We start from the raw sequence: 16,065 nt of genomic DNA, 5'->3' as shown, positions 1-16,065 counted from the left end.
ACAGTTTTAGTGTTGGATCTTGTTACGCAACACCCCTGGCAGGATTGCCAAGCTGCGCGCGCATGCGCTGCTCGTCTATGAGACTACCATAAACCCCGTGCGTGTTTAGGATTTAACTTGGACCGCAGTTGGTTTATTACCGAAATGTGTGGCATTCGCTGCTGGAATTGAAGGTAAGAGCGATTATACAGCTTCATGTGATTCATTTTGCGTATGAGACTATACGCAGGAAAAGTGCAAATTACTGATAGAAAGTAGCTTGAGAACAATATTATTTCAGAACTGTGTATTTTCAGGTTTAATGCATACAGCAAACTTTTGATGGATCGTTTGAAGTTTAAAGATTTAAACTATTTGTTTTTCAAAGGATGTTTATCACATTTTTGCGTGTCACTCACTCACAGTTGCATGCACACACCACACCCCCCTCTCTTTACCTCAGCATGTCTCACTTTGGAACTTTGTGTTCCTTTCCTTTTATTTGTAAATAAAACTTTTAGTTGGTTAAAGATTAAGTATAAATGAAACGCATTTGTAAACGTTTAAACGTTTCAAAACATAAATACAAGCAATTCACTAAATAGTGTTCTTAACAACAAAATGATCATTTTTTAAGGCAAGTAAAACATATTTAAGCAATGTAAAAAAAGTAAAGTTTTTCTGGAAAAAGAAAGTGGGCCTCCAATGACGTAACTTTAACCAATCCTTGGTTAACTAAATAAATAATACTAATAATAAAAGAACAACAATACATTAACAATGACTACAACATAAATTGTATCACTAAAAACAACATAATGAACAAGATTAGCAATAAAAAAAGACAAAAGATAATACAACATCAACAACAATATTAATTGTAACTAATATAATATTTTAGATTTGATTAGATAAAATAGACTTTAATCCCTCTGGAGATCTCCTTCGGGAAGTTAGATTTCCAGTACACAGCAAATGATAGAAGGTACAGCAAGTTTCATAAAAGCAAGAACAAAGTTAAAAAAAGAAAAAAGGGAAAGGAAATAAAAAGTGCAAATATAAAGAGCATAGATCAGAGAATATAGCAAAAAATATCTTAAAAGCATACAAAGATTAACATAGAATATCATCATCTTTTCACTCCACTCCTGCCCCCAAATTCAGAATTATACAGTCTTATAGCAGGAGGAATGAATGAGACCCTGAGTCTATTAGTGTTGCATGTGGGGAGGAGCATTCGTGCTCCATCTGCTTCTCTGATGACTGTCATCATCCATGATGGACAGTAGTTCGTCCAGAGGTCTCCTCTCAGCAACTGTCACCAGTGAGGAGATCTTTAGAGAAATATTTTGAATACATGATACAAATATTTAGTTACTTTTAACCGTTTGTTTTTCTGACCCCTTCTATCTCTGTCAGTCTTTTGTGATTTTAGTCAAATCAATGTGTGTGACTGTCAACATGTAAACTCCACATATATGTCAACTGATACGATGAGATTGGAATCAATAACAACCAAACATTTAATGAACTCATTCAGAAAAAAATGTTGTTATGTTACCGAGTTTCTTTTTACCATCAGGGGGCCTCAACTGTGGGACACTTTGCTCTAGAAGGTAAGACTGGCGGGGTCTGTTCCTTCTTTAATCAAAAACATGTTTTTGTAAACTGGCCTGCATTTGATGTTGTCAGTCTGGATCCGAATTGTTTTGTACTGTGTATTTTTGTACTATTGCTTCACTGTTTTGTTGAACATATGAACTAAATCTGTATTTATTCTTATTGTTGTTGGTGTTGTTTTTGTTTGTCGTGGTAAAAGGGGTAAAAGTAGTCTCTCCTTACTCTCTCCTTATAGTATGATCCGTATAATACATGTGTGTGCTTGCACCGCTAGTTTTAACAACTTTGGACTCCAGTTTATATCAATAATTTTATGACCAAATAAGTATTTGAGAGGTTACTGGGTGCATGGTTGCATATACTCCCTGCCTCCAGGGAGAGGCACAGGCTCTAACTGGTCTCTTACATGCTGCTGCATACTGACAGTCTGTTGCCAGGTTTGTGTTTTCCCTCTGTGTCACACAAAGCACAGTCGCGGTCTTCTGCTCTACTGCTGATGCATTGTGACAGACTGTATGTTTACGTGTGTGCCAAAGAGAGTCCATGTGACAGTTCACAACAGCTGGAATGTCTACTCCTGTTGCTGAATAGACTATTTCCTAGTAATATAGTTTAGAGACTCCATTTAACAGTGTCTAGCTAACTTTCATAAGGTTGTGCTTTTTGTCCTTCCATTTACTACTGCGATGCGGTGAGATGAAAAACAAATATTAAAGGATTAGAGACAAAACATTCCTTTGTAGTTGCATGTGTCTCTATGTTGTTGTAATGTATTGTATTGTATTAGGTGGTGAGAAGCACCTGGCCTGTTTTATGTTGTGAAGGGATGGAGTTTCCAGTGGATCTGTTGGCTAATGTCAGCCAGGAAGAGTTGGAAAAGTCAGCCAACGACTACGTGACCAGCATGCTGTACAACTACTCTGACTCCTTTGAACAGATTCTCGTGTCTGCTTCCTCAAAGGTACAACTTCATACACATGTGTGTGAAACACAGCATTCCAGGCCCCTTGTACACCTTTTCAGCACTTGGCCAGCATTGAATTTATCTAGTGTAACTCCATGTACAAATCATTTTACAAATGTTTTTTGCAGTGAATAGAGTATCTTAGAGACTGTAGTTCATGAGTTGATTGTTATAAAACGAGAACCTGTCAATGATCATGTAAGGAGTAAAGCAGGGTCTCATTTTTAAGTTGACATTAATAGAACTTTGCAACGTTCACACTCAAGTAACTCTCATCTTGGCTACGCACAAGATGGATTCAAAAAGAAAAAGGTTTAGATGAATTGTAGGAGAGGAAAACAAGAGGAAAAGTTATCTCAAGACACTTAAAATAAATTTCTTTTAAAACGCAGAAACATCAAGCAGAACCAGACTCACTGGGAAAGTGGATTTGGGTAGCTAAACAGAGGGATGGAGAAAAGAGTGAAAGAAGAATAAAGAGTATAGAGAAGGGCAACAGAGTCAAGGGAGGGTCATGGAGAGAAATCTATGTCTGTTGACAATAGTTGTGGAGGAGATCCTGGATCCTGCTGCAGCTCCAGAGGTGAAGGTACAATACATAATGCAGGAAAGAAAGAAACAGAAAGGAGAGAGCCCGTCATCTAAAAACTCCTCCTCCAGCAATCTATACCTATAGCAGCAAAACAAAAAGTCTCACCTCAGTTTAAAACTAAATTTGAAGAGAAATTTGTCAAATATTTTAGTGCTTATATCAGCTACTTTGTAACATTGTTTTCTCAGGTCTGCATTGATCTGTCCAGCATTGGTTTTGTTCCTCTCTATGGATCCAATGATAAACACAAGATCCTGGCCCTGTTCTCACCCAGTGACTCCTTCAATATAGTCGCTCTTTACCTGCTGGATCGATGGTGGACTGTAGAGGATGTCCTCAGAACAACTGACTCTGGTAGAGATGGAGCTATGGAGGTATGAACTACATTTCTTTTTTTAAGGATGTCAGCACGGGTTGTCAGTACACTTGTATACAAGATTTCCAGTTTGTGTTAAAAAGTTAAATTTGCAGTTTTGATGATAGAACTTCAAAATAATCCTAAAACCAGGTGGAAGAATCAGTCTTTATCTGTCCGTTGTCTCATTTCCTCAATTTCCTGAGAGTATAATTGAATGTGTCGACAAGTTGTTTGTGACAGACAAAGAGTTGGTTATCATGTTAGCCCTTAGTGGAGTCAAAGTAGTTTAAATCCAGTCCAAATCCTAATCCCAATGTAAATCCAATCAATCAAATTGGAAATGAAGGTCTGGTTGTGTTACCGACAGTGTGAGAGAGACTTACTGTGTAAAAATAACATTTAAGAGTCACTTTTTTTAATCTGTTAACCAACTTCCTAAATGTACACATTAACATTCAGACTGATGAATCAGACCCTATATAAAGTCCCTTAATAATGAAAAAAACTTTCCTGACTTACTCACATGTTTCAAATCTTCCTTTCCAAGATGCAGTAAAGTCCTAAATAATAAAAATGTTTTGAAGTTATTACTTTGTAATAACACTGTCATCATGCCCCGCTTTGATTATAAAGTCCCTTGGAGAGGTTCGAGATCAATTTATGAAACACTCAAATCAACGCATTAGACTTTAGACTTAAGTTGCCTTTTAAGTAATTTAATATGTACATTTTGCACAAAAGTAAAAACATTGGTGGCTCTACTGCTCCTTCCTTGTGCAGAAGTAAGTGGAGGTAGGCATTTTTGTTATGAATGTTATTCAATTTTTTCATGTCCACAAAAGGTCTATTGTTGTTTTAGGTGCTGAAATAAAAATAGAAATTTAATTAAATCTCTTAGTCGATGCCGTATTATGGTAAAAGAAACAAACAAAAAAAACAATCCATAAAGACACCCTTTTTGAGACTTAAAACATTTACTTGCCGGAAAACATTGTCTTTTGTTAATGCCTGATGTATTTGTGTTAATATTTCTCAGGTAGAAACAGTTGCAGAAAGGATTGTCCTGTACGTGCTAAACCGGGTTGTGTACCGAGCCAATGAGATGAACTCAGAAGAGGAGCTTCCCTTTCTCTGCCATGCAGACAATGACTTTGCAAAAATCTTCTGGTGTAATGGGAAGGCTGTTGGTTTCTATTCAGTCAAGCCCAAAGGTAAGTGTTAGAGAAGCAATGTTTACACACAAAATAATAATAAAACTTTCAAATACTGTAGAGAGAATAAGTGAAGTTCTCGATGCCTGGACAGAGTGAAAACAACCAGATTCAAAATTTGTTACTCCCGAGGGCAGACACTCAGACCGTAGAGACCACGCTCAAACAATCTCAGTGATTACCAACGATCTGTGTCTCCCTCACGCTTTTTATTTAGTTTCACAGCTACATCAGCCACAACCAGGCTGGATCAGGTTTACAGATACGATGAACGTTGATTAGAGAGGGCACACACGCTGGCGGGGGTTGACCTTCGGTTGGCAGGAGCAAGACAAGAACCATCTACAGTTTGTGGGTTAAACGTCATGGTATGTGGTTTCATCAGCCATGATGCACAAGTTTAATCAGTAATGATGTACAAGTTTTGTCAGTCACGAGGCACCGACTTGTGAGGGACAAACATTCTGATCACTTAAATTCTTATAACAAATACCAATACAACTCTAGGTAAGTTCACAGGTTACAGGCATTGCTAATGCATAAACTCATAATATATTCCCAAGTTGTGGATCTGTGGGCACTCAAACAGTCATTGGCCGAGGACCCTCAGTTGTTCAATGGGTGACTTATCTATTAACGTTATACGTCATGGAAGCACAGGGATGTTGTTGTTTGTAAGAAGGTGGGTGGAAACACATGCAGCGTGTTCTCAAACTTAAACAACTTTTCTGAAGCATGCTGTCACAGTAATAATGGGGATTCAATCAGAGTGGTATGGTCTTTCTCGATCCCAGCAGTCTTTGTGCACGACACAGTATATGTGATTAGGTTTGAGAAGCTTAATCATCAAAGAGCAAAACACCCTTTGCTAACAACCACATATGATGCAGATCAGCCCAGGGATGTTGTTCATGGTGATGACCATCAGTCAGGTTGGATGGTACATGAACAGGCAACATAAAATCCCAAATATGCTGCTGAATGATGTCTTGATCTTGGCAGGGGCTGGTTACATGGCTAGTGTGGATGTTGGTGGGTGGTGGTTCCTGTTTGATGGTACTTTTGACAAGTCTCAGGCTGTTGTAATGATGGCAGCTGAAAGATCAATATGTAACCTGCCACACTTACAAGATCCTTTCATCTTCTTTCAATGACATTTTTGAAATCTCAAGTATGTCATTTACAAAAGTAGAGCGAACATTGTCAGATGTTTTTAGAATACAACTCGTCTTCTTCATGAAATGTGCATGAATTAAGTTGTTTTCATCTAATGAGTTTCATGAGGTCTTAAATAAATCTGCTCTTTTCTGAACAGCATTATCTATGAACTTTTATGTCTCTAGCAACATTTACAACATCTCAAAATCTATTTCTTTAACTCATTTCAGCTTTCCAGCTGTTGTGTGTTTCAATTATTATTTTTGACCCAACTGAGCCCCAAAGGCTGAACAGCTTAGTCAATTGTTTGCTAGAAATCAAACAATGGCTGAGTGAAAACACTTTACAGCTTAATGTGGACAAAACTGAAACTCTGGTGATTGCTCCTGATGATAAGATTCCAGGGTTGAGTCAGTACTTGGGTGACTTAGGTCAGTCTGTCAAACTGAGCCTGAGAAACCTGGGTGTTGTATTTGATAAAGACATGTCTCTTGTTCAACACTGCAGAAAACTGACCAGAAACTGTTTCCTTCAACTGAGAAAAATCTCTAAACTTAGGAAAATGTTGTCACAACATGATCTGGAGCTTGTAATCCATGCGTTTGTTTCTTCTCGTCTGGACTATTGTAACAGTTTGTTTTCATGTCTTAACAAGAAGGAGCTGTCTCGTCTGCAGTTGATTCAGAACTCTGCAGCGAGAATTCTGACCCGCTCAAGTAGGAGAACTCACATTTCTCCGATCCTTAAAACTCTTCACTGGCTTCCAGTTTCTTTCAGGATCAACTTTAAAATTCTGGTTCTTACTTTCAGAGCTATTCATGGTCAGGCTCCTCCTTACATCACTGATCTGATCCAGCCTTACACCCCAGCTCGGTCTCTGAGGTCTGTGGATCAGAATCTACTTATGGTTCCACGCACATGGCTCAGGACCAGAGGAGAGAAATCTTTTCAGGCTGTTGCTCCTAAGCTTTGGAACAATCTTCCTCTCTCTTTGCGCTTGATGGAGTCTACTGACTCCTTTAAGAAACATCTTAAGACGTTTCTATTTGTTCAGGCTTTTCCTTGAATTTCTCGAACTCCTGTGTTGTTCTCGGTGTTGTCTTGATCTTTGAAGTATGTACTGTTTTGAGTATTGTTTTGATTGTTAAAGCGCTTTGTGACCCTGGTCTCGAAAAGCGCTATATAAATAAATATTACTTACTTACTTACTTACTTACTTATATTGGATATACTCTATGTCTCTATCACTGCATTGCATGTCTCATTTGACCTCAAGGTATAAGTATTGGTGTGCCTCTCGTCATTGTTCCTATAGGCAGCTTATACAATCCTCCCTATGGAAGAAGCCATCAGCTTCCTGTCATGAACTCAATATTTGTGCGCAAGCATTACCGACGCAGAGGATTTGGTCTTAAGATGCTGGAGGACTTTGTGCTAAATTTCAATGAGGAAAGTGTGGGGCTGAGATACCCACTGACAGAAGCCATATACAAAGGTACACTAGTCTACCAATATATTTTTGATGTTTGGACAAACCTTCAAAATGACTGGTATTGTCTATTTCTTTCAGTGTGTGAGAAATACCTGAGCCAGTATCCAGATGACAGCGGTCTCCTGTGGGAGGTGGAGGGTGCAGGTGAACCAATCCAGAGGAGCAGCATCTTCAGGAAGATCCATAACATGAAAGTGAATGGTATGGAAATAACCTACGTAAAATTCAAAGCCATTTTTTATGGTGAAGCCATAAATGTCACATAAGATATTTTTTGACTTAACCGAGTTGATAGCAAGAATAAAATCCATCCATCCATCCATCCATCCATCCATCCATCCATCCATCCATCCATCCATCCATCCATCCATCCATCCATCCATCCATCCATCCATCCATCCATCCATCCATCCATCCATCCATCCATCCATCCATCCATCCATCCATCCATCCATTAATTAATTAATTAATTAATTAATTAATTAATTAAACATTCACATAATCAGTTGTATTTATGTCAGCTGTGTCCAGAAATCTCCTGACAGAGTTGAACGACATGAGTTCTACCACAGAGATGACCCCTGAGCAGACAGATGAAGCTGGGATGACCTCGTATACAGTGAAGGTAAAATTTCATTGTTGTATATAAGAAGCAACACACTTATGTCACTATTCTTTAAAGGGAAAGAAGAAAGAAGTAAAGATAACCAAAGGTAACTTAATATATTCCTGTATTTAAATATAATGTTGTATATTTGATGAACATGTTTACATTTCATGTGATGTAGATAACAATGAAGCAACTTTCACAAGTGTGAGCACGTCCTTCGAGAGAAAAATTGATGTGACAGAGGAAAGCCCGGACAAAGCGATCAGGTAACATCAAGATAAACTTCAATACTGTGTTCATTTGCATAGTAGAGATATTAAAAAACAATAGCTCCCATTAATCGTTTCTGTCTTCGAGAAGTCATATATTCCAAGATTGAGTAGTGGCCTTTAGTTTTTAGGATTTAATATAAAATGACTTGACTCTCAAGCCAATGTTCTTTGCCTACTAATCTGTCCTTTAATGTGGTGACCACTTCCTTTATTTACATTACCATCTGTATCCTCTCTTCAAACATTTATTTCTCCATTAATCATTCATTGGACTTTCATTTTAATTTATTTTATCATTACCTTTTACTCCAGGATGATTTTTTTTTGTCTTCCCAGGAACTCCTTATGTACCCTTTTTGTCAGCGTTGTCTCACCTTTGTTTCAACAGTTTCTTGCAGCATGAACGTTTAATTTCCTGATTTAATCAGCGAGGAGTTCCCATTTTTTTCTTCATTGGGTTATTAAACCTTCGTTTTAGCCCACTCCTTCGCACAATAATGCTAGACATAAACGTGTTTTTTTTTTTTATGTCGATTGTAGCTTTATTGATAGGGAAGCTTTTGCTTAATCTGGCAGTCCTGTGTTGTGATTTTGTTCTGTATCATTAACATATATGTTGTTTCATATGCAGATCACTTAATGTATAATAATTATATTAGCAATAGCAGCCATAGCAGAAAATTTAATACAAAATGTCAAAGGGGGATCGTCAGAGGAACCAGAAGCGGAAACAGTCAAATAAACAAGAGTAGATCCAAATGTCTGTGTCTTTAATAACTTAAATCCAAAGGGGTACATCCAAAGCAGGCTCCAACTTGGGGGAAGACAAAAATGAAGTCCTAAATCCGGAACTCAGGAGACAGGGGCATGGCTTGAACAGAACTCGGACCGGCAAACCAAAAAATTGAGAAAAAACTTAATATTCATAATATTCATTTTTTTACCAACAGAATTGAACAGCTAGAAGCTGAATCATCGGAGGAGCAAGTTTCAGCAACCTTTCAACATGAGGTGTGCATCAACGAAAAAAACTGAATTCTCCTTTCCTTTAACTTAACATGAATTTCTTTTTATCTAATGTATGTCTGATTTCAGCACGTTTCCTACGTCACAAGTGGAGAAAATACCGAGGAGGACGTCAATCAAGCAATTGAAGATGGAACATGCATACTTCAGTCAGATGCTGATTTTAAACAAATTGAATTTGCAGACTGTGCTGTGAGTAAGTCGGACATATCGGTTGAGGTTGAAGAGGACTGTCAGGAATTGAATAATGCCCAGAAAAAGGATAAAATAATGGTGGTTAGCTCAGAGGAAGTTGACGACAAATCAGAAAATATTTATGAACTATACAAGACAATTCAAGAATGTCTGTCCAGTGATGAAGTTGAGGAAAATCTATCAATTATAATCTCTGAAGGAGGTGATTCAAGGATTAATCATCAGATTTGTCAGGAAGTCGCAGCTGGGGAAATGATGCAGGGTACTGGATGTGTTGAAGAAGCTTTGGAAGAGCTGGTTGATGATGACATACATGAGGCCCCTGTTCTAGTTCTGAGAAGTAAAGGTAGACCATGGCAGAGAAAAAATAAAAAGGGGAGACTGAAACAACAGAAGCAGAACAGTGACACTTGTTCTGAGAATGAAGATACACCTCTACATCATATGTCTGTGGATGACACATGCCAAGAACAGTTAGAGGATAAGACTGAGAAAGAATCTGCAACTCAAGCAGATGAGCAGCTGCAGTCGGGAGTTAATACATCTGACACAAAAATAGAAGAAAGTCGAGAGATTCGCTATGAAAAAGACGGAGAAGAACTGATTGACCTTGAAGAAACATCAGATATGGTGAGAATGGTTCTTAGAGGTGGAGAGAAAACAGGTGAATTTGAACCTCTGGAAGAAGGACATCCAAGAAAGCGTCGAAAATGTAGTAAAAGTTCCAAAGAACTAGCTGAAATCAAACAACATTCCGAGGACAGGGGGCAGGATGAAATGCCTGAAATAGGAATGTTCTTAGGCCAACCTGAAGCTCACCAAACCTCATTTGTAGCTTTGGGAAAGCAGGTGGCATCAGTGGAAGAACAAAATACACTTCAACTCTCTGACTTCCAGAGAGCAAGTGTTGTTTTAGTTGACATAAAAATACAAAAGGACAGTTTAAAGGAAAATAAATCTGAAGTGGACCAGAGACCCGAGCCAGCAGAAGAGGATAAAGGTGAAGCAGATCCATGTTCTCACCCGCAGTCAGAAACAACGATACAAGGTCACTCACAGATTGAGAATTCAGACAGGATACTACATAAGCGGGATGAAAAAGATAAAAGCGCAACTCAAAAAAGATCTCTGGGACAAGCCAGAACCACTAAAAAGGCTACAAGACGTAAACCTGAGAGAGACGGAAAAGAGGTCCAAATGAAGAAACAGGGTGAAGAGGAAGAGGGATGGACCAAGTTAATTGAATCTATGGAAGAGGCTGACATACCTCAAAAAGTGGTTGATGAAGAGAATCCAGCAGACCTGGAGGCTGAAACAAGGGTTAAATCCATCATGGAAGACAAAACACAGACTGAGCGAGATACCTTAGAAGTCTGTTCGGTTTCTGAGACTATTGAAAGTGATCAGGAAGAAACTCGTTTGAGTAGCAAAACTGAAGAACCACTTAGTAAAGATGTAAGAGACATTGTGAACACAGAACATAAATCACTTACAGTCTTTGATGAGGAATCAGCAAATTCATCAGATGAGCCTCCAAGTAAAGGCCAAACAGTGACTGTAGTTTTAGTAGACCTGTGTAAACTACATCCTGGAGCTCAAAAACTCTACACATCTACTGATTTGTGTGAAGAAACTGGTCAAATCCAAGGGTTTACGAAAGATAAATATTTGACAAAAGAAAACGTTTTGGGTTCCACTGCTGAAGAGCAATCAATTGAAGAGCAGAACATAGTGATGGTGAAAGGCAAATTAATGACAGAGGACGAAATAGAAGCGTTGGAGAACCTAGTGGAGGATACTGTTGTGTATGAATTACAAGATACATCTAATATTGTAACGAGGAGTTGTCAAACTAGTGGAAGGATGAAGAGAACCACAACGAAATCTGCATATAACAGTCCCAATGAAGATGATCAAGAAAGGGATCTGAAGAATGACAGACGAAGTGGTCTAAAAGTACCTGAGCCCAAATCTAGTCAACCCGGTACACAAAATCAAACAGAGCAAGAGAACCAACTACATGAAGTTAATAAATGTCTAGCAATAGGTGAAATAGCTCAAGAGAAAATAGACAGCACAGAAAAGACAACTGCGGCTGAAGCCACACTTCAAAGAAAAGACTATGAGGAGCAGAATGTTGAAATGGACATACAGGAAGTTAAATTGAGCTTCAATGACCCTGAGACATTAGAACAAGAGTCTTCATCACCACACACATTTGAAAATCTGATGTTATCTTCAGGAAATAAAGCTGTAGAAAGGACAGGAGACGACCCTTTAAAAGACCTTAATGTGATTAAAGAAGGGCTTGACAAAGAACTGGTTTATCTTGATGAGAAAACAACACAAACATCTTGTGTCGAACAAATTATGTGTCCACTTTTTACAAAAGGTGGCCAAGAGAAGTCATCAAAGCGCTCTGGACTCAAAAGTCCAAGTTCAGTATTACAGGAACAAAGGGTGATACATCATTCTACTCGAGAAAATGTAGAAGAGAAAGAAGTTATCCATTACCATAAGGTACCATTAGTTGAATTTGATAATACATTGGAAGTAATTAACAAAGAATTGGCAGAAGATGAATCTGTCAACGTTGTGGAGGAAGAGGTTATTGTTGTTCGGAGTCTGAGAAGTGGAAGAAGAACAACAGAAACCTTTAAAAAAGACACAGTCAGAAAACCCAGGAGAGAACTTTCAAATTATATTGAAGAGATGAACGCTCACGAAGGAATGATGATGGTGACAGAGACTCAAGAAACATTTGAAATTCAAAATGTAGGACCAACATCTCCTAAACAAAGTACATCAGGATGGTCTGAAGCTTCGGAGATTGTGACAAATTCCCCAGCAGTGACCAGATCAGAACCAATGAAAGCAGATGAAAAGGGAGTTCAAGAAACACCAGTTACAGAAGTTTTTGGAAGTGAAGAGAGTACAGAGAGTGGGGCGAGTTATAATGAAACGGATTTAGCTCATGAAATGGATGACGTTGACATTCAAAATACTCAAAACCCTGAGTTAGAATTTGATAATTCAGAAGCTACTGTTATGGAAATAGATGCCAAATCTATAGAAAGCAGATCAACTCAACTTCCGGATGACAACTGTGAAGTAGCAATCCTTCAACAGAAGACGGAGGAGCAGTCTTTGTGGTTGGTTGATGAGGGAGGCATAGCACGAGAGCAAGTAGCTGTTCCTCTTTCAGATCAGAATCAGGATGATGAACTTACAGAACCAGGGGAAGTATTTGGAAAAAATGATTCTGTTGAAAACCCTTCTGCAAAAGACATACTTGAAGATCAAGAACTTGCAACTTCTTATACTTTGACAAATGAGCAGTTGGATGAACAAGAGAAAGCACAGACAAGAGATGAAGTCGAAGAATCACCACTCATTGTAACAAGAATGCTCAGAAGTGGAGGCAAAACCCTAAAGTCACTTTCAAGAACCAGAAAAAGTAGAACACACGATAGTATGATGAAGCAACGAGTTTGTGGTGAAGAAGAAGAACCGACTAAAGGTTTATCTGCTGAAGATAATGAGGATATTGCAGAGGATTCTGGTTTTATTTTAGAAGGACAGAGGACATCTTCTGAAATGGAGCAAAACTCAGCTAAACCAGAAGCAGATGCAATAAAACAACTAGACAATAAATCAAAGGAATGTCCTAATACTGAACCACACAAACAATGTGCATTGTTGACTGATTATGGGGTTGGTTTGACTTCATCAAATAGACAACATTATGAAGTACAAGATCACACAACAATTGCTATTGACATTGTTAGAGAAAAGACCATTACAGGAGAAAGTACAGAATTAATACCAATTGCAAAGGTGTCAGACGATGAAATGTCTTGTTCCCTTTTTAAAAGGGAGAATGTAAATCATTCAAGTGAGTCCTTGACTGATACAAAGGGCAATTCATCACTCAGCAGCACTCAGTCATTTCAGCACTGTCAAAAAGAGTCACCTGAAGATTTACCATTACCAATTACTAGTCTAATGGTAACCACCGAAATATCTGAATCAGAATCTCTAACAGAAGAAAGTGAAAATGAACCAAAACCAAGTATCCATCTGAGCCGTTCAGGAAAAAAGAGGAAGTCTAGGCATGTAACACCTAGACGTACATCTATAAGAATTAGAGGGCGACAGGAAGAGGAGAAGGAAGCAATGACAGTAGATGTAGAGCGTCCACAAGAAAATGAGAACCTTGAAGATGTTGCAGAAGTAGCCAATATAGTTGCCCCTCTTGAACCACAAGGACTTGAAGAGGGTGAAAGTCCTCATGAACAAAGCACATCAGAGATTAAAGAAACTGAAGAATCACATTTGGAGGTTGAAGAGGCTCAAGAGAGAACTAAAGAGACTGAAACTGAAACTAATGGGTCTGAAACATTAAATTCAACTTCAGATGATCCAGAGCCAGACATTAAAATGGAAACTGGAGGAAACAATCTTGTGTTATCTCCAGAGATCTTGGTTGAAAGATCAAAAGAGATGTACAAAGAAATGGGTAACAGAGAGGACAGTGAAGAAAACTCTGAGACAGACGCAATGGCAGATGACAACCTTACTTTTCAAAAATCTTTTATTAATGATGAACCATCAGCTTCTGAATCTCAGACAAAAGACCTTAATGTTGGCGGAAAAGCCGAAAAAAATGTTGATTCAGATGAGGAAGAAGTTCTTATCAGTGAGAAGAGTTTAAGAGGAAGGTTGATTCCTAGTGTGATCATCAGTCATAGCCCTAAATTCAGACGAAATGGAACTCCAACTCGTGAATTAGAGAATACCTTGTCAGACGAACGCTCAGTGAAGAAATTACCCTCAGAACAAAGAAGCCCAGGGAAGAGAAAGAGCTCTGGGTTCCCTAACACTGTAAAGCGCAAGCGACAGAGCAGCGTTCAAAACTAATAAATACTTTTAATTCTAAATGAATACAAACACCCATCTAATATATATTTATATACATGGTAGTCTACAGTCATGTACAGTACAGGCCAAAATTTCAAGACATTCCACAGAGAAACCGAGGCAAGACACACGTGTGAAGTGAAAACCATAACAGCTGGTTTCCTCTTGAACTCATCAAGACTAAGCTATGTCTGCAAAGCATTCATTAGAAACAAGGTGGCTGCTTTGTTGAAACTACACTACAAGAGATGTTTCAGTTATTTCAAAAGTGTTTGTTGAGTACATATTTACACATCTTATACTAATCATTTTAAGTTTTAATGCCTTCAGTAATAATGTATGATCTAAATAGTTGAATGAAAGAGTGTGTCAAACTTTTGGCCTGTATATGAACATGTTGATCAATGACAAAAAAAGTCGACCTGTTTTAAATACACAGAAGCAAAGACATTTTTTACACTTAAGTTCTTTTAGTAGTGTTGTACATCAGTTTAGGTTTTTTTTTCGTTTAGAGTGTTAATTTAGAATGCTTATTTTTACTTTTACTCAAGTAACAATTTTTTGTAATTTCTTTTCCACCTGATTTAGAAATTTGTATTACATGGTTGACAATAAGACCCATTATTATCAGCCCTTAAAGGGAGCTTAACTCAGGTCTCTTTTGTGTGTACTTGGTTGTGTGTGCAATCCAGAATCTTCCACTGAGCTGATCACACACCCCAGATCTTTTTGCATGACATACAGGAGAACCAGTCCAATGTCTCAGACTCTAATAGATCACCTTAAAATACAAACAGCCTCAGCACTGATTTAGTCTTTTTTCATTCAGGTGGTGATGAAGCTTTTACACCTTTGGAAGAAACGTGTTCTCTTGATGAATCTCTTTATTCGATTTGTATTGTAGGTAATCACAAATTTTGTACACTGTCTGTTCAATTACCCAGAATTAAGATTTTGTCTTTGGATTTAAATCAAAGTTGTATCTCAATCTGAACTCCCCCAGTCTGGCCTCTGTAGGCCAGTTATCCAAAATTCTCCTGGAAAGTCATGTCGACTGACGCTCCGCCACCATCCCCCTCTCTCATCACCTACGGACTCTAAATTCCTCTCTGGACCAGCTCCCAAGGCCGCATACCACATGTAGGCAGAGACTGGGACATTTGGGAGACAGTTCATAGATTTGTGCTCCTACGACTCTCCCCAACACACTTTCCTCATGTGACCTAGTGCAAGTTTGGCGCCGAATATCAATTGACTTCCTCAGTGATTGTTTTGCTTTTTCAACTTCACCACAATAAGTTCCTGTTTTTTTCTTACATCACTAGCAAATGAAGCTGATTCTGATTTTATGATCGGTTCTGACTTGGTGTTGAATGCTCCTGTGAGCTATTTACAGTAAAATTATTGGTCAACCTTATTTTGCCCCCTGGCCTGAGTTAATATGCAGAGTTAAAATTGAGTGTTAGTACAGCATTATTATTTAAAGGAGAGTGTCCCTATGAGTTAATCATCAAATTTTGAGTTACTTTTACATTTATATTTGTTATATTTTATTTCTTCTTCATATTCAATAAAGGCATTTGAAACAAGTTTTTTCGTCCGTTTGTCTGCATGATTAAAGCTTCAAAATGTCAGCTCTAGAGCACCAACTCTTCCATTCTCTCTGTT

The 16,065-nt window shown here is 38.2% G+C and overlaps 1 protein-coding gene across 3 annotated transcripts; it reads left to right on the top strand.

The window, feature by feature from the left end:
* Window positions 1-77: 77 nt before the first annotated feature.
* On the top strand, window positions 78-15,989 carry fam169aa (family with sequence similarity 169 member Aa). 3 transcript variants are annotated; one of them, XM_087798276.1, is made up of 12 exons: window positions 82-173; window positions 1,562-1,595; window positions 2,387-2,560; window positions 3,344-3,529; window positions 4,550-4,724; window positions 7,198-7,377; window positions 7,453-7,575; window positions 7,896-7,999; window positions 8,057-8,087; window positions 8,163-8,250; window positions 9,207-9,267; window positions 9,352-15,989. In XM_087798276.1, the coding sequence occupies exons 3-12, from the start codon at window positions 2,426-2,428 to the stop codon at window positions 14,395-14,397; spliced, it is 6,129 nt and encodes a 2,042-aa protein (XP_087654402.1). In that variant the 5' UTR covers window positions 82-173; window positions 1,562-1,595; window positions 2,387-2,425; the 3' UTR covers window positions 14,398-15,989. The 3 variants fall into 3 exon arrangements, with proteins under 3 accessions (XP_087654409.1, XP_087654402.1, XP_087654416.1); XM_087798283.1 differs by lacking the exon at window positions 1,562-1,595 and having other exon boundaries at window positions 78-173; XM_087798290.1 differs by lacking the exons at window positions 8,163-8,250; window positions 9,207-9,267; window positions 9,352-15,989 and having other exon boundaries at window positions 7,906-7,999; window positions 8,057-8,082.
* Window positions 15,990-16,065: the final 76 nt, after the last annotated feature.

Source organism: Callionymus lyra, chromosome 1 (assembly GCF_982586985.1).
Source record: "Callionymus lyra chromosome 1, fCalLyr1.hap1.1, whole genome shotgun sequence".
Classification (NCBI taxonomy): domain Eukaryota; kingdom Metazoa; phylum Chordata; class Actinopteri; order Syngnathiformes; family Callionymidae; genus Callionymus; species Callionymus lyra.
This window is presented reverse-complemented; position numbering and strand designations above follow the sequence as displayed.